Below are 25730 nucleotides of genomic sequence, written 5' to 3' on the forward strand. Positions count from 1 at the left end.
TTAAAATGTGAAAGCAATTTTAAATAAACAGTGTCACTCTTCTGTATTCGTTAGTCTCAAATCTTGGGTGTGGCTATGATATGTCTTCTGAACTTCTTACGCCGTTTCAATTCACTGATTATTTGTTCCACGGAAAATCCGATTTAGCCAACTAGCCAGCTTGTTTCCACAGGGTAGGAGCCGTGTAAGCAAAGGAAGGGGCCCCAGAAGTCTGCAGTCGCACCCTTGGGGATGTATCGCGATCGCTCACCAGTGGAGGATCCCTGGTCGTGTAGGGCTTTACAGTTCAGGAGACCGACCTTCAATGTGATGTACCATCGTTTTTTTACTTTTGGGAATACAGGGACTCCTGGTTACGAAAGTTCGACTGAGGAACTTTCGGAGATACGAACAAACCTGTCTATTTCCAGTTGCCCGTTCAGATGACAGTGGTGGCATCTACATCTGCAGAACATGAAGAGCCAGTGGCATCTTCCTCTACAGGAGATTATACAACTTTTAAAGCCATTCCCCGTATTCAGTGTACATGCCGTACAACATGTTTGGAATCGACAGGAGTTAAGTTAGACTTGCAAACAAATCGACTTGCGAACAGACCTGGAACCTCACTCGTTCGTAAGTAGAGGAGTCCCTGTAAACCGGAAAGCCCCGAATAACCCATGCAGAACAGGGAGGGATAGTACAAACTCCAAACAGAGAGACACCCGAATCAGGAATCCAAACCAGACCCTTCTTGCAGTGAGGCACAAAGTGTTATCACTGCGCCACCCAACCTCCCATAGGTCGTGCAGCCAGAACCTCGGCACTCTGCTACCTGCAACTTTGATTTCAGGAGCAGGGAGTTAAGAACCTCTGAGCAACAAAATCCACCGCAACTCCGTTGTGAATGATGTGTTATCACTGCGCCACCCAACCTCCCATAGGTCGTGCAGCCAGAACCTCGGCACTCTGCTACCTGCAACTTTGATTTCAGGAGCAGGGAGTTAAGAACCTCTGAGCAACAAAATCCACCGCAACTCCGTTGTGAATGATGATGATGATGTGAATTATGTGACCAATGATGTTGTCTTGCTGATCGGTGCAGCTTTTCCAGAGCCTGGCGGAGGATGCAGACCCCGGTGGAGAGGAAACGGATGGCCCGAAGAGAGAGCAGTGCCGGGCGTCGCTTCGAAAGGTCGAGGGATACCTGCTCAGGATCATGCACATGCTGCCCGACCACGACTGGGACTACCCTGCGGAGGACGGCGAGGTGCCCGCACGCCACACGACAAACAGCCTCGTGGCCAGGAATGAATTAGTTAATACATTCCTTCGTCTGTCTCGTTTGCACAGTGTTCTCCATTAACCTCAGCGTATTGATCTAATTTGCGTATAATTGCACGAATTGTATGCTAAATTTATTATTGCACGGTGCCGATACATGTATCGTCTTGAAGTCAAAAGTGATCTTCATTGATAAATGAATGCTTTGCTACATATCTAGTCTTTAGCTGGCAGAAATAAGGTTGTGGCAGTGTCATCTGGAGGGGAGCAGTGGCTGTCTGTGACTTGTGGGTCTCTACATGTTCTGCGTATCCGCGCGAGTTGCATTGACCCGTGTGTGTGTGTGTGGGTATGGGGAGCAGTGGCGTAGTGGTTAGTGCACTGCACTACAAACCTGGCGACCCGAGTTTGATTCCTGCTCACAGGCAGCATTGATGACTTATATCAGAGTCGGTCCTGGTCCTCCCCTAAGTCGACTCGGCTTTATAAATGAGTACCTGGTGCAGTGAGCAAACATGAGCAGCTGGGGAGACAAAGGCGGTCGGGCGTGGTGCTGAACACTCGCCCCTCTTGTGTGCCGTGCTGGCCTTCCTAGGTGCTGGCAAATGGCACTTACACCAAAAGTTTGTTAAAGGCTATAGGGGGATATTTATCTTTGTGCGGCCGACACCACAGCAGGCCGGAGTGAGCGTGAGCTCCGTGCGCGATCTTCTGGATGCCCTGCGAGCACGGCTGGAGCAGTCCCGTGACGAAACGAACGGAGACCTTTCCAACGGTGGCGACCTCGGCAACAGCAGCGCCGCCGCCTCCATGCGGTCATCGGCCTCGCCCGCCAAGGCCACCACCCTCACCTCCCCACTCAAGAGCATTCTGGTAGGCACCACCCCCCACGCGTCTGACACGTTGCGCGGTCGTGATCAGTTGCGAGCCGGCGGCGAGACGGTGAGGTTTGGCGCTGAGTCGTCGTGTGTGGCGTTGTCTGTGTGCAGGGCTCCCCGCGGACTTCTCCTCGTTGGGCCCAGCAGCAGACGCACCTCCTGGAGACACTGTGCCACCAAGTGCAGGGGTTGCAGGCGAGTAAACCAAGTGCAGCCGCCACAGAGTCAGAGTGGTTTCCTGCTCAGATTATCATTTAGGTGATGCTCATCTCCTGTTTATACCACTCCGCAGAGCCAGTGGTGGAATTTCTACATTACTATGGTGGGGGGGGGGGGGGGGGTGAGTTTCCATAGGACAACCATTGTTGACTTCCGCACAGTGGCCTAACCAGTCTGGATTGTGCGAGGCGTTCGCACATTCTTAAAGGTCTGGATACGGTCGCCATCATCCATGAGCTTCTCCGGCAGCCGAGGCTGCATTGGCTGTGTCATGTAGCCTGCATGCCTAGCCACTGCATGCCCACACAATTTCTGTTTAGCTGGATAGAGTGGTCTAAATTAGCACAGTACGGGTGAGAGAAAAAATGGACTGATGTAGTACGGAAGGATGTGGAGCTGATTGGACTTGCAGATAACTGGTACCAGCGGTGTCGATATTGGCATCTGTGTAGGAGGCTCATGAAGGACGCTATTGGGCAGTTGGAGGCAGCCGGGCGGCTAAAACGTAGCAAGTTGGCACAGACGTTGACCTTCTCCTGCCCCTCCGTTTAGCACAGTTGGCTTCGTACAGTGCGAAAGAAGTTCAGCATACAGACTTACGTAGGGAGCCACAGGTGGTCGATCTGCCAGTCAACCCAAACGCAGGCGTCTATCCCATGACCTGCTAGTCGACCTTTAACACTTCACGTGGCCTCAAAGTGCACCTAGCTTTGCTAAAACGCTGTGGCAAATGTTGTTGCATGCGTGTGCCAACGTGTGTGTGTGTGTGTGCCCGTTGGCAGAATGTGATGCGCGGCCTGCAAATGGGGACGCCTGAGGGCGCGGGTGGCGTGCAGTCCCGCATGCACATGGTCATGGAGGGTGGCTACCCAGCAGAGACGCTCGCCGACTCGTATCAGGCGCCCGCCTCCTTCCAGCAGGGCGTGCCTCTCACGGGTACAGCTCATTAATCGTACACACCTCATCCAGCCTGACCCCAGCACCCGCAGTCTGGCATTGCCTTCACATGCAGCTTAGCGCCACATGTCTTGAAATCCCACCTGGGTGTTTGAATGTCATTATATTGCAAAGGGTTTGTCCCTTAATACAAATCATCAGGCGTAAGAGTGGCACGGTGGTAGGTGACAATCGTGATTTTCAACAAGAAGGACCCGGGTTTTATTCCCAACCTGGATTTTGTGTTCTTTCCCTCATGGGTTTCCTTTCCATGCCTTGCTCGTGCAAGCGATTGGGTCAATTATGCTCGTGGTGGCAAATTCACTCATTGGTCTCTCCCATGCGCTGATAATATTCACTCAGCTGTGAGTGAAACCGCTACGTCTGAATGGGATGCGCTTACGAGAAAAAGACAAAGGTCCCCCATATAGCCTTAACAGATTGTAGGACCAAGTGCTGTTAGCCGTGAGCATGAATCGAACTCGTGTGGCCAGGTTCGTCCCGCAGCGTGCTTACCGCTACACTACCACTCCCCCCTTTCACACGCACGCCTGCTTGCGTGTGTCTCTCCAGTGTCGACAGGAGGAGCGTCGGCTTTTTACAACCAGTCTCCCGGCTACAACACACAGTACCTGCTACGAACCACCACGCCTGCCAAGGTACACCCACCAGCTTTTTTTCTTCAACTTATTTCGTGTGATGTCGGAGTTGATTGGCAGCGTCTGTGTGTTCGTGTTGAGGTTTGTGAGTAAGCCAGTGGACGGTTTCAGGAGAAGCCTTGTGGTGAATATCTAAAATGCTGCTGCCAGAGAAAGATGGAAGCGGACAGTGGCATAGCTGTGTGGTCCATGCTTTGAGACAGGTGACTGCAGTGTGCGCTCTGAGATATTCTTTTAATTGTTCATCAGTGGAGGTGGAGCTAGCTGCGTCTGCCATGCAGTCTGATGCAGTTCATTACAGGCCATTGTTTCCTTGGTTAGATTGAAACCTAGAGGGGAGGGCGGAGGTACTTCATGTAGGGTTTGTAATTTTAAGTGCTCGGCAGGTGCATCGTAATTGTCTCATTGTCCCTATGTTTGTTTCCCTGGCAGCACCCCAACATGTACAGCGGGATCCCACGCCTCACACCGCAGCAACAACAGCCGCCGCAGCAGCCACAGCCCCCCCCGCACGTCTACTCGTACCAGCAGCCCCCTGCGAGCACGCCCCCCGCACCCTCCTCGGCCCCGCGCATCTACCCCCAGGACGTGTTCAGTGGTTCTGGCTACCCGCACGGCTCTGCTTATGGCTACGACTCGGCAGTGTCCGGCAGCGTGCTGTCCCCCTACGGCAATCAGTTCTACGAGCCCCCCGCCAGCAACCCGGCGCTGCCCGAGCCAGGCTTTTTCACCATGCCCCCGGCCAACCGCGTGCCGGACGCACCCAGAGCTGTGGCGAGCCCCAGTCTGCAGGGCCAGCCGCCCGGGCAGTTGATGCAGCAGCAGCAGCCCGCCTTCCAATTCAGCAACAATTTCCGGTCGGATGACGGTGATTATACGTTCTCTTCGCCGGTGGGAAGGCAGGGTCCGGCTGGCTCGCTGACCACGGGTACGCCCATCAAGATGGAGCAACTGCCACAAACCGCCTCGTCACATGGCAAGCCCTTTCCTCCCTCGTCCTCCCAGGCCGGGCCCCCTCTGAGTTTGTCTCAGGACACCGCTCCGTACTTCGATGTGAAAGCGCTGTCTGGGATGTCTTTCGCCGACCTCGCTGCACAGAGTTTGGACAAGGGAGTCGGGTTTGGCCAGACCACGGGCGGCACAAACACCTTTTCCTTCAAGGACCGGGGAAGGCCGCTCTTCCAGCAGTCCACTCCGGCAAGGGGGGATGATGGCAGCGATGGTGAAGTGGACAGCGTCCTTGGGGAGGAAGATGGGCCACACTTCGAGCCCGTTGTTCCGCTGCCGGACAAGGTGGAAGTGAAAACGGGAGAAGAGGACGAGGAGGAGCTGTACTGCAACCGTGCAAAACTATTCCGATTCGACGCCGACAGCAAAGAGTGGAAAGAGCGCGGAGTTGGCAATTTTAAGATTCTCTGTCACCACGTGTCAGGGAAGCTGCGGGTGCTGATGCGGCGCGAGCAGGTACTGAAGATCTGTGCGAACCACTACATCACGGCCGAGATGACCCTGAACCGCAACGCCGGCTCCGACAAGTCCTGGGTTTGGCACGCACTCGATTTTGCTGACGAAGTACCAAGGCACGAGCAGCTCGCGATCAAGTTTAAAACGGCGGAGGAGGCGGTCGTTTTTAGAACCAAATTTGAGGAGGCACAGCAGCTGCTGAAAAATGTTGTGAGTGACGGTGACGAAGGTGATAAACCTCTGGCTCTCGTGAAAGGCTCTTCTAAACAAAGCTCTTCTAAATCAGCTCGAGCCGGAAGTCAAACTCCTGTCTTCAAGCTGATCCCGGTGGGGTTTGGCGCTAAGTTTGAGAAAAAGGAGGGCGAGTGGGACTGCTCGGTGTGCGTGGTGAGGAACAAGCCCGATGCTGATGCGTGCATCGCCTGCCTCAGCGCAAAGCCTGGAGGAGGGGACAGGCCGGGGCAGACGCCTGCAGCGTTTGCACCTTCTGGCTCTGGGAGCAGCGCCTCCTTTCCCGACTTCAAATTCAGCACTATCTCCGCAAGAAATGCTGTCGAGTGTCCTGGGTCTTTGGCACTTGGCTCTGTTCCCGATTTTAGACTTGCTTCATCATCAAGCCTGTCTTTCAAATCCACTCAAGATAACAAAACACCTGCCGTGGCGTCACCTGCGGTTTCCGGCAAGGGGTTCGGTGCACAGTTCGCAAAGAAAGAAGGACAGTGGGATTGTGAGATCTGCGTCGTTCGGAATGATGGCAGCGCCACGTCGTGTGTTGCCTGTCAGACCCCCAATCCCGGAGCCCCTCCTGAGAGCAATACGTTCACTGAAGGCCTCCCGTCGCTCACCGGGGTGACAGCTTTTCAATTTGGTTTACCGACAGAGAGCGACAAGCAAGGTTCCGGCTTTATGCAAGCAGCGACCAACTTTGCTTTTGGGATGGGCTCCGACGCAGCCACCGGATTTAGCTTTGGTATCGCAACTGGAAACAGTGCTGCCAGCAGCACGGCCAAAACCATTCAGCCAGGGTCATTTAGTTTTACCCAGGCCTCCACAACCACTCCCTCTTCGGTGGAGAGCCGCCACCAAGCTCCTGCTTTCCCGAAGCTGCTGGGATTTGGTTCCCAGTTTTCCAAGAAAGAGGGCGAGTGGGACTGTGACACTTGTGCAGTTCGTAACAAACCTGACCTTGCCGCGTGCGCTGCCTGTCAGATGAGAAAACCTGACGCCTCCACAAGTATTCCACGTGTGGCAGAGAGCAGCCAAGCCTCTGCTGTCAGGAACCTGACAGGATTTGGTTCCCAGTTTTCCAAGAAAGAGGGCGAGTGGGACTGTGAAACATGCGCAGTTCGTAACAAGCCTCACCTTGCCGCGTGCGCTGCCTGCCAGATGAGAAAACCGGACGCCTCCACAAGTATTCCACGTGTGGCAGAGAGCAGCCAAGCCCCTGCCTTTGGGAACCTGATGGGATTTGGTTCCCAATTTTCCAAGAAAGAGGGAGAGTGGGACTGTGACACTTGCGCAGTTCGTAACAAGCCTGACCTTGCCGCGTGTGCTGCATGCCAGACGAGAAAACCAGGCACTGAACCAACGGAGAAACCTCCAGCACCTTTAACCGGGTTCGGACAACCCAGCTCCGGGTTTGGATCGTCTATGTCTGGTTTCACGTTCGGCACCTTGACTGCCAAGACTGATGAATCGGGCTTCAGCTTTGGTTCGTTGGCTCCTGTGGCTGGACAGGCGAGCGCTTTTAAATTTGCCACGCAGGAGGGGAAAGAGAGGAAAGGGCCTTGCCAACCAGGGTCCGCATCGCTCCTGCTCAAGATTCTTGCAGAAGATCACGAGAGAGTGGAGGTTCCCAACTCAAGTGGCCCTGTCGGAGGGCAAGGCTTCTCTGGATCCGTTCTTGCAGATTTTAAGCCGATGAGCACGGACGGATTCCAGGGCTTCTCCGGCACTTCTTTTGCTGAACTGGCGACAGCCCAGCCCCTGGAGTTTGGAAAGAACCAGTCGAGTTTTTCCAACTTTCCCAGCATCGGGAAGGCGCTGTTTGGCGTGACTGCCGATGCCGATACGTCAGGACAGGAGGATTCTAACGAAATGTACAAGACGGAGGAAGACGACGAGATTCATTTTGAACCCGTGGTGCAAATGCCCGACAAGGTGGACCTCGTCACAGGAGAGGAGGAGGAGGAAGTGTGCTACTCTCAGCGAGCCAAGCTGTTTCGCTTCGACACGGCCATGTCTCAGTGGAAAGAGAGGGGCGTTGGAGACATTAAAATCCTGCGGAACAAGCAAACAGGCAGAACTCGCATACTGATGCGACGCGAGCAGGTGCTGAAGGTGTGCGCCAACCACTGCATCACCACTTCCATGAGCCTCAATCCCATGAAGGGCTCCGACCGCGCTTGGGTGTGGGTGGCCAACGATTTCTCGGAGGGGGAGCCCAAGGTCGAGCAGCTCGCCGTAAAGTTCAAGACTCCTGACGTCGGCGTCGAGTTCAAGGCGAAGTTCGAGGAGTGTCAGCGGGCCCTGTTGGACATGCCTCTGCAGACACCGCACAAGCTTCTGCAGACGGGCAAGGCCGCGGAACTGATCCAGAAAGCGGAGAAGATGAAGTTTGAGCTCAAGGGCTTCAAGGAGCAATTCTCCGCCTTGGACAACAAGTCCAAGCAGGCGGCAAGCGACGGCCATGCCGTGGTGACGTCCACCCCGACCGGGGGCACGCCGGCGACCCTGCGGCCGGGCCCGCTGTCGGAGTGCGTTGTCCCCACGCTCGAGTGGGACGACTATGACCTGCGCGAGGGAGCATCCACTTGCGACACCTCTGCGGGCACCTCCCTGCTCCGATCGCCACCGCCGCAGGCGCCCGACAAACCCGACCACGCCGCGTCGGACAAGCCGCTCTTCCGCTTCGGGGAGACGGCCGCCGGCTTCAACTTCAGCTTCCAGCCCATCGTGAGCCCCGGCAAGACGCCGGGGGGGCACCAGCACCGGAACTCCACCAACGAGGAAAACGAGGAAGAGGAGGAGGAGGAGAGCAAGGAAGAGGATAACCTGCACTTCGAGCCCATCGTGCCCTTGCCCGCGCTGATAGACGTGCGCACGGGAGAGGAGGAGGAGCAGGTGGGGGCACACAGGACCTTCTTTACTTCTCGTGTGGCTCTTATGTGGCTCTCGTGCTGCTGAGCCGGCACCGCTAACAAACCTGGGTTTGAACCCAGGTTTCGGCAGCCTGTGATTAAATGAGGCGCTGGTCTCAATCCGGTCACCAATGACTGCGCGCAAAAAAATCCATTGTTAAATATGGTTCTGCAGAAGTTAATTGTGCTTAAAAATGTGTATATCGGTTTTACTCGTGTGTTATATATTTCTTTCACGTGCTGAGTGGGTGAGAAAGTGCCACCCCCTACTGTTTGTGGACCAGGGGTCACTTTTAAGAGGGTCAGTGGTAGCTCTGTGACATACACTTCCAAAGGCTGCTCTCAACACAAACGAGTTACACTTCTCTGAAATTCGGCTGCATATTTCAACTAATGACCACGCGATGCCGACAACGCGATCGGAATTAAATTGTGAGCAGTGATAACACATCCGCATGTAAGAATGTCGCGTTGGCTTCGCTTTGCATTGGTCGTCATCATCGCTCGGAGCTACTTGGGACTGGTCTCGGGCGCCCGATCTAAAGTTCGACCGTCGGTGCCGCCTCCCCAGGAGGTCTTTGTCCACCGGGCCAAGTTGTACCGCTACGACCGCGAGGCGGCGCAGTGGAAGGAGCGTGGCGTGGGCGACGTGAAGCTGCTGCAGCGGCTGGAGGACGGTCGCGGGCGGCTGCTCATGCGGCGCGAGCAGGTGCTCAAGATCTGTGCCAACCACTGGCTCACGGCCGACACGCGGCTCGAGCCCATGCGTGGCTCCGACAGGTACGGCCGCTGACTTCTCGTCATCTGCACCTCGTCCGCACGGCTGTCGCCGCCCACGCCTCATCCACACATTGTTCCCACAAGCTCTCACCAGCGTGTAGTAGTGGTGTGTGCAGTGGTGGTTATGGGGTAGCAGTAATATGGCCGTCTGGAGCGCTGTGCTACGAACTCGGCGACCAGCGCCAATCGCAATTAATTGAACTGGTCCTGGGCCTCCCCTAGGTGGACTTGGCCTCAAATTAGTACCTGGTGTGTTGTGGATAACATCGCCAGCACCACCCCCAGGCGGCTGGGTGTGGTGCTGGCCATTTACCCCCCTCGTGCGCCATGCCAGCCTTCATAGGCCCTCGCTAACATCAACTGCCCCAATAGTTTGTTAAGGCAATACGGGCGGTAGTGTGGTGGGGGGGGGAGGTCTTTGTCGTATAGGTAGTTCCGTTGTGAGTACTCGTGCGGCTGCGCGTTCTGCAGGGCGTGGGTGTGGAACGCCCTGGACTCGTCGGATGGCGAGCCGCGGATGGAGCACCTGGCGCTGAGATTCAAGCAGCTGGAGACAGCCATGATGTTCCGCCAGGCGGTGCTGGACATACAGGAGGCGCAGGAGACGAGGCAGCTTGTCCCGCCGGTGCAGTTCGCGCCGCCGACCCCCACGCGCGTGCTCTCCGTCTCCGAGTCGGCGGAACCTGCCAAAGGAACGGGGCCCGCCGCGGACAACGAGGGGGACGCCGTCACCGAGGTCGATGAGCCGTCGTCGCCACCCCGCCCGGAAATGGGCGTCGGCTCGGAGTCTACACGCAGCCCGGCCAAGTCGGTGATCTCTCCCGCCAAGTTCTCGTTCGGCATGGAAGCGCTGCAGAGCCTATTTACGTCCGACAAGCCAGCCGCCGGTGACGCAGGAAAACCCGTCGCTGGGTTTGACTTCAGCACCAATAAACCAGGGCCTACTCTGGCCACGAAATTCACTTTTGGCTCCTCTGGCATAACCAACGACGCATCTGGTAGTTCGCCTTTCAGTTTCCTAAATTCTGCAGGTAAGGCGACTTTCAACTTCGAGCCTCAGCGTTCGACGAAAGAGCCGACCGCAGCGTCAAGTTTTGACTTCACGGCTTCACCGTTTTCCTTCGCACCTCCCGGCGGCGGCGACGGTAGCGATGCGGGGAGCGATGGTGCTCAGTCCTCGCTGGCCACCAAGATTGTCAGCAAAGGCCTCCGAGGGGCCTCCCCGACCATCGCGACCGGCAGTGGCAGCTGCTTTGCGTTTCACCTCCCGCAGCAAGGTAACTGGCTCGCGGCTTTCGGAACGCTCGTTGAAATGCACTGGGTGTTCGCGCTTGCGTGCGTCGTGCTCGTTCGCGTTATGCGCCGCGTCAAGCCGTGACGACGTGTCGGAGCCCCCGCTGGTCCGCTGTGTGTCGTTGGAGTATGCGGCTGCTACTTTGTTAGCAGGAGACTTGGACAGATGTGTAAAGCAAGTGTCTGTAGTTTCCATTGTCACCTGGGGAAAGTACAGGCACGTGCCTATCATTTCACCGAGCTTGTGTAATTGGGCGACTATGCATTTTGATTGTTTACAGCCATTTGATGTCTTTGCATACAAACGTAAATGATGCAAAAAGCAGCGTGGAAATTTCAGGCAACGTTAAACTTCTGTATTGTTACATACTCTTTGGTTCTTTCGGTAAAGTCACGTAGGAAGTGGAGAAGGATGGTAAGCTACCATTCCTGGATGTTTTGTTTGAGAAGAGACCTGATGGCTTGTTGGGACACTGTCTACAGGAAAGCCACCCACACAGATTCCTATCTGAAACCTGATTCCCATCACCATCCGGCACAGAAGAATTCCCTCATGAAAACACTACACCATAGGGCCCACTGCATTTCTGACCAACACCACTTAGCCAGTGAACTTTAACACGTACACCAGGCCCTCCAGATGAATGGGTACTCGGACCGTATTATTTGCAAAGCTGTTTCTCCAACCATGGAGAAACAACCCCCTGAGAAGCCGATCAAAACCATCACCTTACCATACATAGCAGGCATTTCCAAAAAGATTTCAAAAATCTTAAACAAACACAAGATCCAGGTCCGATTTAGTACAGTACACAAAATCCGTGATCTAATCCCATCTGTGAACGATGTCATTCCTGATATGCAATATCTTGAAGTCTACAAACTAAGTTGCAGCTGTGGTGGGTGTTACATTGGGGAAACAAAACGACATATCTCGGACCGTGTTCGCAAGCACAAGTCAGATCTGAAACACGGCAGGACTAATACCTCTGCCGTGGCTGACCATTGCTATAACGTTGTCGGCTCTCATGATATTGTTCTTTTCCGAGACCAAGGTACTCTGCAAACCTTCGGGCTACTATCAAAGGTTTGTTCATGAAGCCATCCAGATATATAAATATAGACATAACTTCAGCCGAGAAGATGAATACAAATTGAGTAATCATTGGAAGGATGTTATTAACCAGGTGAAACCTTAACTGCTTTATGGTGTTACCTTCATATCCGTATCTCCTGTTGCTTCAGCTTCCTACTCCCAGCCCCGCCCACTTCCCTCCCCCCCCCACTGGCATTTTGTTTGCTCGTGCTCCCCCCTCTCTTACCTCTTGTTACAGCAGCCCTTTTGCCCACTTCAGCAATTGTGTTTCTTGCTGTGGTTGTCCCACCTGATGATGGGCGCTTGTGTTGCGCCCGAAACGTCGTGGTTAAATTTATTTTATTTTATACCTACGTGACTTTACCGAAAGAACCAAAGAGTATGGATTCCTGCAGTCACGGAAACTTCAAATCTAGATTCTGTATTGTTTACAGGGGTGCTGTTTTATGGGTGCTGTTTACATGGGTGCTGTTTACAAGTACGGTGTTTACATTGGCAGTGTTTACTCGCGTTTACGAAAGCTTAGCCTTGTGTGTGGGGCAATGAGAGCGATGTGCTCGCCCTGCCATACTCGCACAGGGGAGCGTTTCGCTCGAGCGTATATTCATCATCCGGTGGTCGAATGTCGTGAGGTGCGCATCTACGCGGCACCTTTCCTCCGACCTCGCACCCGGAGCCTCCCACAGCCGTGCGCCTCCCTGCGCCTTGGTTGCTTGGGCGGTAGACTCCTGCAGAGTGGAACACAGGTGTATGGTCACGGTTCAAGTTTATTTTGTTTCACCAAGTGAGAACTCAAGAGACCAGATTGAGTTTCCTTTGCAAGAGTCACCTGGGTGGCCAAAAATCAGAAGCCAAGCAAATAGAATGAAGTGCAGTGAAATTTAGATTATTTCAAAAATTAAATCGATGTTAAATAGAAAAAATCCCCTGTAGGATGACCATTATAAAATTACAATTAAGTTACAGAAACATTAAACAGTTACAGGATTAATTTTACACTAATATGTAAACAAATGGATTTACGAGTCCAATGCAATTGAAAGTGAAATTATAAACAATCGACAGTTTAGCATCAAATTTTAATTTGATATCGGAGAGTAACCAAGGGCACGTTTTTAGCGTTTTTTTTTTAAGCAATGAAATTCCAGATGTTTGGGCCATGAACAAATTGAGGGGGTGCAGTGTCGTTCACCTGAGGGGCTCTGCCCTCTCATGCCACACACACCTCCTTGTTTTTGTTTTTTCACACACACACTGACGGTTGGCCACAACTCCCCTTCTCCATGTGTAGGTGTTGACTTTAGCCTTTTCAAAGCTAATCCTGCGGCCTTCTGGACCACGCCGTTTCCCCTGACTAGCGCTGCAGGTAGAGTGGTTGCGCCCACACTGCATGGCGTGCCCCCTAACAGCCACTTGTGCCACCACCACGCGGCTTGCCTGCTGGTTTAACCTACGGCCTCTGGCCCCCTTTCTCTGCGAGGAACTAAAATTTCACTGCAGTTTCTGCGCTAACAGCTGCCCTCCTTCCCACCAGATGCATGATTGCATGCCCTCTATAATTTTGGGGATTTTTTGGCTTTGGTTTTTCACACGTGTGCGATTTGTAAAATCCTCACGTTTGCATCACCCTTTAAGTTCACATCTCTCATAGTTTAATGCCACGGCCCTCCGGGGAGTCAGCAAGGTGAGCGTAGAGGTGCAAGTGGAGGCTTTCGTTTTGTTAGTTGGGCCATGCCCGTCGTGCTGTGTCAGCCCAGGGACAGCACCAAGGCTCGGGCCTACGAGCCCCCAAACCACTGTGAGCCATGAGGCTTAATGGGCTCCCCTTTCCCTCGACTTCCACGACCAAATGTTGGAGGCCCAGGGAACGATTTTAACGATATTTTTAACAGTGTTTACTATAGATATTGGTTGTACTTTTTAACTGAAAACTAAATGTTTGCTGTGTATCTAACCACTAAAATGGCCAGAGAGTTAAACTTGGCAGGGTCAATTGCAGTGCAGGTGCATCTCGCTTCCCCGTTGACTCTGTAACATCGTGACTGGTTCTGAGTTCCCCGTGTCTGGGATCGGTTCGGCCATGTCAGGCTGCGAGAACCGAGCCCAAATTGAGCTGGCGCACAGCTGCCGCTGGCCGTGGAAGCAATGCTCCAGTGAATTTCCCTGCCATGGCTCCACGCCTCCGTCCAGCCGCCAGGGGTCACGCCACGTTAGCGCGGCGACCGTCGTTCGGTGCCGGCAACGGGGAGTGCTGGCGAAGGGGCTGAGCCTGAGAGACGCTGCACCGGCTGCACGGGCTGCACCGGCCGGTCCGGCTGAGAGAATCGTGGGCGTTTTGTGTGTCCCACATACTAACACCGCCGCCGCAGGACGAAGCGTGAAGCGCACAGCACCTAACCCCCTCCCCACATCCTCCGCCGCCTCCCACCATGTTTAACTCGGCAAGAAGTGTTTGTGAACCAGCAGCGTGCGCGCTTTCATGAGGGCTGCGTTTGCGGTGCGAGCGACTGCCCCCCTCACACACGGGCCGCGAGCAGTGTCCGCTTGCGCCCTCCGCGCTGGTTGGAGGAGTCACTCCGGATTATTAACTCGGGGGGGATGGGGGGTGCGAAATCACAATTTTGTATAGGCCTGCATAGTCAGTGGGTGAGTGGCCATGTAATCTGTTTCTGAGAGTGTACAACTTGTGGTAATTGCATCGCTTCAGAAAATAAACGAGATGCTTTTTGGAAACTGTGGCGTACAATTGAGCATTCCCCGGGACAGCGGCTGTAGCAAACTAGTGTGCGGCATGTGCAGCAGATACAATGTGGTTATATCTTGAATGTGTGAATTTGCAGAAATTTTTACTCCAATTTGGTGTATATATAGAATGTTTGTGTTGTACATCGCGTAGCTGAAGGCAGCAAAGTATGAAATGTGGATGTTATGTAGCATCTAAAGACCGCTGTATCTGAAGATGCTATAAACAAGAGGAGGACATGTGTGTTATGGGGGGGGGGGAACCACTTGGAATAGGGAGATATGTTTAATATTTAAGACTTCATAGGTATGAGACATGGCACTGCACAGGGGATGTCTAGGCAGCGCGGCCCCTGTGTGCAAACGGAAGTGCAGAATGATACAAAAATAAGAATAGGTTTTACCCTTTCTGGCAATTAAACAGGTGTTCAGATGTTCAAACAACAAATATAAACCTTTCGTAAGGGATCAAGTCTGCATTAACCATACATACTTGTGAACATGCAAACAAACATGCTCTGATAATATATGGCATTGTCTTTGAAACGGGTTGGCCTACACCAGAGACAGCCTTCTTTATGGCCTTGTCTCACCAGTGTCAGACCAGAGAACGCCAAAAGGCGAAACAGCACAAAGACAATGCAAGCATCAGAACATTTAGAGCTCGGGTGGAGCAGTTATATCTATTGGACCTTCCATCTATGAGAAGAGCAGAACCCGGCAAGAAGAGTGCCCGACAGGCCTACATAATAATTTACATTTATTTGTAAGGCGCCTTCCACTAATGTCTCAAGGCGCAGCTGATGGGGAGGATGGATTGATTAGCAGTGTCAAAACCAGCCATGAGACTGAGGAGAACTATTCTATCTTTGTATATGGCAGCAAATACGTTCAGCAGTTGGATGCAAGTGTTGCGGTCTACTAGCCACAAGAGGGCTTTGGGAGAGTGTTTAGTTTTGCCCTTCCTATGTTTACAGACGACTGGTTTTGTATATTGCGTACTATTTGTAGTGCTATGAGTGAGGGGGTATCCATAGAGGAGAGAAGCTCTTCCGTGACCACATCTGTAGAGCGATGACTGCAAAATGACCTTGGCAGAAGTCACATGCATTCAGATATGCAACTTGAAATGTATATATTTATGTAACTAACAACCGAGGTCCGAGTTAATGGACCCAAATGCACATGCGGCACTGTTCCCATGTGTATCTCATCACTTGCATTCTGACACCGGCCAGAATCGGCAAACTTGACAATTGCTTAAAAAACTGATACTTTTTTTTATGTCGGCACCTGTTTAGTTAGGCTTACCTTGCAAAAGCACACAATGAATGTCAGTGGGTTCTCACCTGGGTAAATAAGTTGGTGGGAATGAGGTGGGGTTGGTGGTGCATGGGTGAGTAGCGGGGGGCGTGGGTCGGGATGCTTGCCTTGCGTGCTCTTGAGCCGGAATATTTAACGTTGGCTTTTTAAATACCCATTATATCTGCTTATGTCCCAATGTCGGATGCACGACCCAGGGTTATAATTCATGAAATCTGTTTCAATTGTAAAACTGCTTCCCCATTCAACTTGTGGACATTGTTGTCTGGCTTATGGACCACACCGAATTCGGGTAGCTTCGGCCACAATATTGCGGTCGACCACGCAATTCAACGCCCGGCACCCATTGTCTGGGACGCGCTGGGTTCTTAATGTTTTGTCTCCCTTGTAGCCACGACAAGCAGCGGTGAGGAAGAGCAAACTCGGCAGCCCAAGGTGGAAGATTTCACGACAGAGGAGGATGAGGAGGAGGGAGGCGAGGTGGAGGTGGTGTGGGAGCTCATCCCCAAGGAGGAGCAGAGAGTCTTGGCGGAGTTGCTGCTGCTGCCCGCGACGTTCTTCTGCTACAAAAATGAGCCCGGCTACACCAGCGACTCGGACGAGGGTACATGCACCTCGCACACGTTATAACAATAATCTTACTGTCGCCAATGGTGGTGGCGGTGCTGCCGCTTTACGTGGGTAGCGATGATGCCGGCTCTTAACGAGGTGGTTTGTGCGTTGCAGAAGTTGAAGATTTCGCCACTGCCGTCAGGAACCTGAAGGGGAAGCTCTACCTGGAGAGGGACTCTGGTAAGCGAGCACCTGTCATGTCCTCCCGAGGTGCTGTAACTTCCTCCGTGTGCACGGTGGTTTATTTGACAAAGGTTGCACATTTTTAAATGGAAAATCCGCTACAGGTTGAACGTTTCGTTTGAAATTGAGTCCAGGTTGCCGATTGGCACAAACGTAACAAGCGCGTGATGATGCGTGTACGCATATTAAGTCTAAAACTTATGAGGCTAGCGCTTTATACGGTCAAAACCACATGGTCAAATGCATGAACAAGTACACAGGGTGAAATGGTGCGCACCGCGGGTTCTTACTGAGTGGGCTGTCGCGGTTGAAGATGTACTGTGTGGTGAGGTTAAACTCGAGAGATGAACCAGATGATACTGGTGGCGCGTTTTGCATGTGCGTGGTAAATCGTTCCAAGTGACGCAGCTGCATGAGCGAGAGGGCACCTGTTCAGGATTTTATGATAGGGGCAGTCACATTTTTATGATTTTGAGACCAAAGAGAGCAGAGTTATTGTTGGAAGTGAAATAAAAGTTGTTGCATTTGTAGACTGGATATCCAGTGAGGCAGTCCTGTTGCCGGGGGTGGGGGCCACGGTGGCGTGGTGCTGATTATCTCGCCTGGTATGCTGGAGGTCATTAGTTCGAGCACGACCCTGGCGCCTGTATAATTGGGGTTTGCATTTTCTCTCCTTGGTCGTGTGCATTTTTCTCCGGGTCCTCCGGTTTTTCCCTCCACATTTAGAATCATGTGTTTGAGAGTTTTTGGCTCCTATGAATTTCCACGTGATAAGCCACTCCAATCAGTGATCATTTGTGGCCAGGTTGCTTCTGAAAAAGCTACATGGCTCAGTGGGTTTTACCTGGTAAAATGAAAATAGTTTATAGTTTCATGCTCTTTAATTATTTCGGTAAAGTCACGTAGGCGTCAGACCCTCGTACGCGTGGCAATGGGCGGTGAGCTGCAGCTGTCATGTTTGCGCGGCTCTAATTTCTGAATTAACTGGGATGGTGTGGCGGCGGCATCTCTCACAGAGCACAGGAGGCCACGTGTGGAGGCTCCACGCGGCACCACCTGTGGTGGCGACGGCGGCGTTGTCGCCGTCGAGGCAGCCGCCAACGTTCCCGAGCAAGAGCAGCGGCCGGCACAGGTGAGGAGGCGACGCCGTCTTGCAAAGAAGCCGATTTTGTCATCGTCGATGCCGCTGTCCACCAGTCGCGATTCATAACTCTCAGCAATCCCAGTCCGGGCACAGAACGTGGTACAGAAAGAGAGAGAGAATTGAGGCGGGCGCTTTGTTGCCCGCACCTGCCACTTCACTTCACCCAGCCCGCTACTCACAATCCTCACCAATTTTTTTTTTCTGTCCCAAGAGAAGGTGAAGGGATGGCCGTCTGAGCTAGAGTTTGTGTCCATGAGATGTGGTAACATATGCAATATGCGTTTGAGCACAGGCGGCGCAATGCGAGCGCTCGCGTGAATTTTGCAGAAGGTAATTGCATACGGTACACGTGGCATCAGGGAGCTGCCACAGTGGTGTAACGGTTAGCGGTGCACTGGACTTGCAATCCAGTGGTTGCCAGTTCGCCTCTATCTCCTGGCGCAGCAGTTCAACCACTGGGCTCGGTTCATCAAATCCCCCCCCCCCCCCCTCCACTTTCTCCGTCCACCCTGCAGTTTATATGGGTATAGCGCTGCACCTTTTTCTTTTGCATGTGACATCGTGCGATGTGGCGGTGCTGTGCGCAGGGGGTGGAATCGGCGAGCCGCCCTGAAGCCTCGACTCCAGCGGAAGCCGACCCTGGCGCACGCTCAGCCACACCGCCTCACCGGGGTACGTGGCCACATTGCGCCCGACCACCACCACCATCTCCCCCTCGGCGGGACGCTCATTTGAGTTGGGAGGTAGACTGGGAGAGGCCCCCCAGTACTTGGGATTAAGACTCCATCGTCACGGCCCAAGCCGTTGAAGCCACCACCGCACCTCGCTGCTAACGCTGCCTACCCTCGACTAGATCCTGCAACTTCTGCGCAGTCGACACGCAGCCACCTCCAACATCTGAGAGTCCTCCACAATCTGCTATTTGATACCCAGAGACCTAAAGAGTCGCATAGGGACCTGTAGACTTCAAAGAGACCCATAGATCTGCCCTGACAGCCTCCCACCATCTGCTCCTTGGTTGGTCTCTTCACGTTCTGCGGACTTGCGGAGTCGATTCCAGTGTATCAAGGCGATCTATCCCCCCACCTTGGGCAACGTTGTTACTGTGGCCACAGTAGTGAGGCCGCTGCTGCAGGAGACGATGGTGCAATTGCTGACCCTGGATTTGTTTCCCATCAGCTGCTGTGGGGGCACCCGTGGATGTGAAGATGACTGTGCAGGCTTCACGGCCTGGCCTCCTCCCCACCCCTCCCGCCGGTACTGCTAGCTATTGCGTGATTTATTATCATTAGTCATTGTGATTACGTAGGAAAGCCTCACTTTTAGCCTCAAAACTCTTATTCAAGAGGGTCCTTCCCAGTTCTTCCAGTAGGGGGGCAATGTTGCTGTGTAATCCGAGTTGAGTGATTTGCAGGTATTTTTTAAGGATTGGGGAATTTTGCCAATACCACTTAACTTGTATGTTTATAGTTCTGTTCAGAAACTAGAGAAGCTGGAGGAAAGCCATGCAGAACAGGGGGAGATTGTAATGTGAACATTTCCTAGCAGTGTGTGGGAAAGCGTGATCCCTCCTGTGTAAAGGATAAAACATAAGCAAAAAGGCATCTGAGTCAGGAATCAAACCCAGGTGCGTGTTGCTTTGAGTCCACAATTGTTAGCACTGCGCGCACCCGCAGTCCACTGTTTAAACGAGAAAGCAAAACTTTTAAAAATTAATTCTCTTTTCAGTCCTTTTCACCAAATTCAGTTTAACACGTAGGCTTTCATGACCAATATGATCCATAATACAGGTTTTTTTTGGGTTACAACCCAAAAAAACTTGTATTATTGTTCACTCAATTCAATTGTTCCTGTGGACATCATGTGGAAAAGTAAACTCAATTCAGGCTCGCTGCAGGATTTGGAACAAAATATTCACCACGACGGCAGTGGTGCATGCGTGTGCCCACAGTGGTACAAGCGGCTTGCAGCCTTGCGGCAGGTAGAGGGGATGCGTCTTGCAGGATTGTACCGTGCCCCAGCTCCTGTAGCTCTTGCCCCCCCCCCCCCAGGTTGCCGGCTCTAGCTGGCTCTGACGCCGTGCCAGGAGGGGCACATTGTGACCTGTTGTTTGTGCCGCTGCTTGCCGACGCTCTCCAGCAGTGGACGTGAAGGGGGATGCTGCTTCGCTGGTGCAGGAGAGCCGCCCCCGCACGGCGGCGGTTGCGGATGAGGAGGTCGTCTTTGCCGGTCAGCTGAGCCCCACGGAGGAGCAGCGAGTCCTGGCGCAGAACCTGCAGCTCCCACCCACCTTCTTCTGCTTCAAGAACCGGCCCGGATACACCAGCGACTCTGGAGAGGGTCGGTGCAACGGCCAGCATGCACGAGTTTCACGGCCAGGCCGTAGCGCCATTCCGGTTGCGGCACTGACCAGCGAGAGTCTCGCTCATGCTATCGTTTGGTTGTGACGCCTCCCCAGATACAGACGACTACGAAGAGGCTGTGAATCGGCTGCGCGGGAAGCTGTACAAGGAGGGCAGCAGATGCCAGGAGCAGCAACAGCAGCAGCAGGATCAGCCGCAGGGTGAGTAGGCTCGGCGGCACGGCATGTGAGGCACGGCACGGCCACACGCCCATGTATGTCATTGTGGGTGTAGCGGACGGGGGTTTGATTTGACCAGCGTCTCGTCTGCAGGACCCGCAGCGCAGATGCCTGGCGTGAGAGAGATGAAGGTGGAGCGTTGTGAAGAGGTGAGCCCTTTTGAGGCCTTCCTTGGTTAAGTCAAATTAAGTTGCAGCAACATCAAAGTATCATGTGCACGACTTTCTCAACGGACAAGGAAATGTATCAAATACTTTGTCACCCAAATGGTGGCCGCCTTCAAGACGTCACTGTGGTTAGTAGATGTGGTTGGTGCACGTGTGGTGGTGGCGTGGCCAGCTCGGTGAGTTTGCTCCTCCGTGGTTTCCGTCCTTGTAGGTCACCACCGTGGACCGCCCCTCGGCGTCCCCCGTTCCAGGCGGAGCCTCGCCCGCTCCCGTCGCTCCAGAAATGTTTGCCACGACAGAGGAACCAGACAGGACGTCTCCCCGCCCCTCGTCGCCACGCGCAGCCGACACCCCGGATGCGGGGACCCAGTCGGAGGAGATGGAGCCAACGTCGGGGGCGCTCAATTTTTCCACGTTGCGGTGGGGCGCCCACATGCGTGACGGCGCGGGGAGCGGAAGCTCCTGGGCACTCCCGCCCATCTCCACAGTTGGTGAGTGCAACCGTCTGGCGTCGCCATCCGCACCTCCACTCCGAGTATTCTCAAGCCTTGATTAATGCAGTTCATGCCAAACCTCCACTCTTGATTCTACATGATAGTAATACAGTAGACTCGATTATCTGCGTTAATGACGGGGAAGACGGCCGCAGATCATTCAAAATTGCGGATAAGTCAAAAATATAACCATTTTACACGGATCGCTTGCCAATGATAACTTTCCTGCTTCTGCGCACGAAGACTACCCACTAAGTGGATAGCAGAACCACGCCAATCAAAATTAATGAAACTCCGCCCACTCTTGTAAAGATATGCAACAACTGTACTGTCGGGGCCATCACGTGGATTTTGAATGAACCGGAGCATATATTGGTTCGGTTTAAGCACGTGGCTTGTAATAAACATTTCCAAGAATGTCATTGTGTTACTGTTTTTATATTGGGCTGAAGGAAAAATCCATGAGTTATTAATTTGTGTCAAAATTTCAGGTGACCAGTTAATCCGCAAATCGGTAAAACCACATGCGGATAATCGAGAGTCGACTGTATGTGCAGGAGCTCGATGCCAATGAGTACTTGCCACAAGGGGGGGGGGGCTTCAGGAGCGAGTTCGTTAGTACTCCATCGTAGGAGCGCAATTTACAGTGTTTTTACTATACGGTCCATTGTTTGGGTTGTGTTGCCCCTATTGGTTATAAACCGGAAAGCGTAGTGCCATTCCCTGACACTGCTTGTGAGGTGTTAAATTTATAATTTCGTGTGGTAGGGAGTTGATATGGCAGCCAGGGTGGTGTTTGTGCCGAGGTTGGTAAGTGAGCGAGACGGCTTTGGGAAAAACCTCCTGGTGAACGTCTGACATGGCTGCCAGCGAAAATTGGAAGCGGAAAGTGGTGTTACCATGCGGCCCATGGTTTGAGATTGGTGCCCCAGTCACACTGTGGGATACTCTTTGTTGTTCATCGGTGTGGGAGGTGATAGCCGCACATGCCCTGCGATGAGGTGTTCAATTGACGGTCATTATAAGTTTAAAGTAACCTGGAATTAATTCCCAAGATGTGCGAGCCCTGCTGCCCTCGAGTCGTGTTCCACGCCGTACGCGACCTTCTGCCGTGTGTTCTCTCCACAGACACGCCGTCGTCCTCGTTTGCCTCTCTGGCCTCGCAGGCCGCGACTGAAGCCTTCGTGCACAGTTCTGGAGGTGACGCCACTGCACCCGTGCATTGCACTCGCACAAAGTTGCGGGATTATTGACATCGCGATAATCATCATGTCGTGAAAATAAACATGTTATTGTATCATGATATCACGGCGACGCTAACAAGCACTCGTTTTCCCCAATAGAAACCCTGCAGTCGTTTGCTTCCCTCGCCACGCAGACGAGCGCGGCGAGCGCGGTGAGTGCGGAGACCCCATTCGGCACAACCACAGGTGAGTGGCAGGCGGGGGTGGGGGGGGAAGCGGACGCTCATGCGCCGTCGCAATCATAGGCTGCGAGCGAGTGGAGGGTGGCCGATGAGACGTGTGTGCCCCCCGTGCCCGTGTGTGCACCCCCCGTGCCCAGGTGACGCGCGCTTGCTCTTTGAGTGCCCCAGGGGAAGTGGGCTCAGCTTTTCCGACCTCGCTTCCAAGAGCTCGGACTTTCTCTCCGATAAGAAAGGTAAACCGACGTTGCGTCTGTGCTGGGCACGTGCATGTGGGGGGATACAGAAAGGCAGCCGAATTAATGGCCCAAGGGCACACCGGTGTAATGACACGTTGCCAATATGCTGCCACCAAACACACACACTGGCTTCATTGAAGGCTGATGCTTTCATTTCAAGGCTGTTTACCTGTGCGACATCACGGACACGGATGGAGCTTTCGCCTGCTCTTGGTGTCCATAGTTTGTATTTTTCCCCTGTCTCTTAGAGCGAGCTGCTCGCAATCGGAAGGTTGCCAGTTGAAATCCTGGTCGGTTGTTGTCCTCTTGTCATCGTTCCCGGGGTCGATCAAGCAAGTGCCATTTTGTGGGGAGGTCTCAACAATGGATAGACTCGCCCCCACCAAACGAATGTAGTATTTCCAATACTAGCTCAGGGCTGCAAACAGGAGGATGAGCAAACTGCCTCAATGCTCATTGGAATAGAAAATAATTTTTGGCTTGTTCCCATTTCACAGTTTTGAGCCATTGGCATCAACTCAACACGAGCATATCATTTACGTGTGACGTTCGACAATAGGTTATTGGGCACACGACGCGACGCAAGTCATCTTGGGTGTGAGAATCGCGTTACCCGACGAGTCGTTGGGGCCTCAAACGGCCGCAGCGGTGATAGACGCGGGGCCTTTGTATCACCGCAGACGCAAACTTCTCGTGGGTGGGCGCCGGAGCGTCCGTGTTCGGGGCCGCGGGGACCCAGAAGAAGCGCGATGGGGGGAAGGAAGAAGACGAGGGGGGCGAGGATGAGCAAGAGGAGGACGACGCTCGCGAGTCCAGCGATGACATCCACTTTGAGCCACTCGTCTCGCTGCCTGAGGTGTGCGCGCTGGGGCGATCGCCGCCTGTGGGGGGGGGGGGGGGGGGGTGGGGGGGGATCGGTGCCCGTTGAATTCAACGTGCGGCGTCGTACGTACAAAATCTCTGTTGGCCTTGTGCAAACTTCAAGCTCAAGGGAAACTGAACTTGTGGCCGTGTTCTGTATGCCACCAACTCAGAGGTGGAAAAATGTGGTCGTGTGGATGAGGCCGAGAGTTTTTTGTACGTGCAGCGCTGCACACACACACACACACCTGTGTGTGTTGTTGAATATATTCAACAACACACACAGGTATTCTTAGCTCTTTCGGTAAAGTCACGTTGAAGGGAAACAATAAAATAATAAAATATATATAAAACAATAAAAATTCTCACGACGGTTCGACCATAACACAAACGGTCATCATCAGGTGTGTGATGACGACCGTTTGTGTTATGGTCGAAACGTCGTGAGAATTTTTATTGTTTTATATATATTTTATTATTTTATTGTTTCCCTTCAACGTGACTTTACCGAAAGAGCTAAGAATATGAATTACTGCAGTCACGAAAGCTTTAAATCAAAATTTAACACACACAGGTGTTTCTGCTGTGATGGGTTTCTTGTTGATTACAGATTGGAAGTAACACAGGCCTGCTCCACGAGGCTTGGAATCCTTGCAGCTTTACAACCAATCATGTCAATAACGCACGTGCCGTCAGTTATACGATAAATAATGAAACTGTCCCTGTAACCCGCACGAATTATCGCGGTGTTCACGGTATGGCGACGGCCTCCAGACGTGTGACGCGGGCGCGAGTTGCTTCAGAGCGGTGTGGTGGCCGTGCCCTCTGGGCGCCACCGATGTGTGTGCCCCCTCGCAGGTGGAGGTGCGGTCGGGCGAGGAGGAGGAGACGATCCTCTACAAGGAGCGTGCCAAGCTCTTCCGCTGGGACCGAGATGCCGCCACGTGGAAGGAACGTGGCGTGGGCGACATCAAGGTTGGCTCAGGCACTTTGCCGCCTCCTCGCCGAACGATTTCCGGAGTCACTGGTCGATGATTCAGTAGCCACAGTCATAGTGTGATGGTATCCTGGATGTGGTGTCGGGTGTGGTCAGTGCTCTGATCTGGGAAAATGGCGAGAGCCCGTGTCCGACTCCTGGCTTCCCATGTGTAGTGAGTTGGTGGTCTCAGCCTGGTCACCAATGAGTGAATGAAAACAAATCGCATTGCATTGGTGCTGCACTTAATTTGGCTAAATTTCACCTGATAATTAAAAATATTAGTTTGACTGTCATGCAATGAACATTACTGTCAGTGGCAGAGTGGTTGGTAAAGTGCCACCCCCTCCTACTGTGCAGAATTGATAGCGCGAAGGGATCTCGGAGGTAGCAATGCGGTATCTGCTTCCATGATTCCTTCACGAAGGGCCGTGCTCTCTGCAAAAGACCTGATGGATTATACTCTTTGGTTCTATTCGGTAAAGTCACGTAGGTGAAAATAAAATAACAAAAAATCACGACGTTTCGGCCACAACACAAGTGGCCTTCATCAGGTGAAGGGACTGGACTGTCCAGAGGACAGCGTTGGAGTGAAGACAGCAAGCCCAGGTCGCGTCCTTTAAGCTGTGTGGGAGGAAACAAAAAAATCGCCTTGACAAAGGAATTAGCATAAAAATATGTACTGGACCGGCACGGTGGGGGGGGGGGGGGGGGGGAGTTTACATAATGTTGGTGTGAAGGAAAATAAGCTGCTGTGAAAGTTTGGAATACCACTACTTGAATAAATATACTGTACCATTGAAAATTAGTTTAATGTTTGGTTTGATTTAGAACATCTTTCCAATGATTGCTTAATTTGAAACCATCCTCTCGGTTGAAATTGCGTCTGTTTGTAAATCTGAATTGCCTCGTGGACAAATCTCTGATGGATTCTATTGTCACTTGGTGCAGATAGCGCAATGGAAATAATGGTCGAAGAAATAAATAAAAAAGCAGAGGGGTGTGGGTGGGTGCGTGCGGTGAGGACAACTCACCAAGCGCTGCTATATGACGCCAGGTGCTGCACCACGAAGCTCGGGGCGGCTTCCGGGTGCTGATGCGGCGCGAGCAGGTGTACAAGGTGTGCGTCAACCACGCCATCACGGCCGAGCTGCAGCTCACGCCCATGCAGGCCTCCAACAACGCCTTCGTGTGGATCGCCAACGACTACTCCGGTACGGAGCGCGTGCGCGCGCGCGCGTGCCCCGCCCCCTCGCA

At 53.1% G+C, this 25730-nt stretch overlaps 1 protein-coding gene across 4 annotated transcripts in view; it reads left to right on the forward strand.

Annotated features, from left to right (window-relative positions):
* LOC116952562 (E3 SUMO-protein ligase RanBP2) overlaps positions 1 to 25730 on the forward strand; it is a 41962-nt gene that overhangs the window by 13274 nt on the left and 2958 nt on the right. Inside the window, exons 15-38 of one of the 4 annotated variants that reach the window (XM_076074300.1) lie at positions 1085 to 1249; positions 1939 to 2136; positions 2253 to 2336; positions 3143 to 3296; positions 3870 to 3955; positions 4388 to 8542; positions 9131 to 9339; positions 9811 to 10616; positions 13020 to 13094; positions 16185 to 16397; positions 16520 to 16585; positions 17605 to 17720; positions 18320 to 18404; positions 18912 to 18989; positions 19872 to 20072; positions 20191 to 20295; positions 20407 to 20462; positions 20692 to 20971; positions 22103 to 22174; positions 22318 to 22404; positions 22538 to 22633; positions 23317 to 23492; positions 24356 to 24472; positions 25531 to 25687. In XM_076074300.1, coding sequence (XP_075930415.1) covers positions 1085 to 1249; positions 1939 to 2136; positions 2253 to 2336; positions 3143 to 3296; positions 3870 to 3955; positions 4388 to 8542; positions 9131 to 9339; positions 9811 to 10616; positions 13020 to 13094; positions 16185 to 16397; positions 16520 to 16585; positions 17605 to 17720; positions 18320 to 18404; positions 18912 to 18989; positions 19872 to 20072; positions 20191 to 20295; positions 20407 to 20462; positions 20692 to 20971; positions 22103 to 22174; positions 22318 to 22404; positions 22538 to 22633; positions 23317 to 23492; positions 24356 to 24472; positions 25531 to 25687 — 7837 coding nt within the window. The remainder of the gene's footprint in view (positions 1 to 1084; positions 1250 to 1938; positions 2137 to 2252; positions 2337 to 3142; positions 3297 to 3869; positions 3956 to 4387; positions 8543 to 9130; positions 9340 to 9810; positions 10617 to 13019; positions 13095 to 16184; positions 16398 to 16519; positions 16586 to 17604; positions 17721 to 18319; positions 18405 to 18911; positions 18990 to 19871; positions 20073 to 20190; positions 20296 to 20406; positions 20463 to 20691; positions 20972 to 22102; positions 22175 to 22317; positions 22405 to 22537; positions 22634 to 23316; positions 23493 to 24355; positions 24473 to 25530; positions 25688 to 25730) is intronic. The other 3 variants (XM_076074302.1, XM_076074301.1, XM_032972018.2) reach the window with 3 other exon arrangements.

Source organism: Petromyzon marinus, chromosome 47, assembly GCF_048934315.1.
Source record: "Petromyzon marinus isolate PM22_M1 ecotype Great Lakes invasive population chromosome 47, UKy_Petmar_22M1.pri1.0, whole genome shotgun sequence".
Taxonomy (NCBI): domain Eukaryota; kingdom Metazoa; phylum Chordata; class Hyperoartia; order Petromyzontiformes; family Petromyzontidae; genus Petromyzon; species Petromyzon marinus.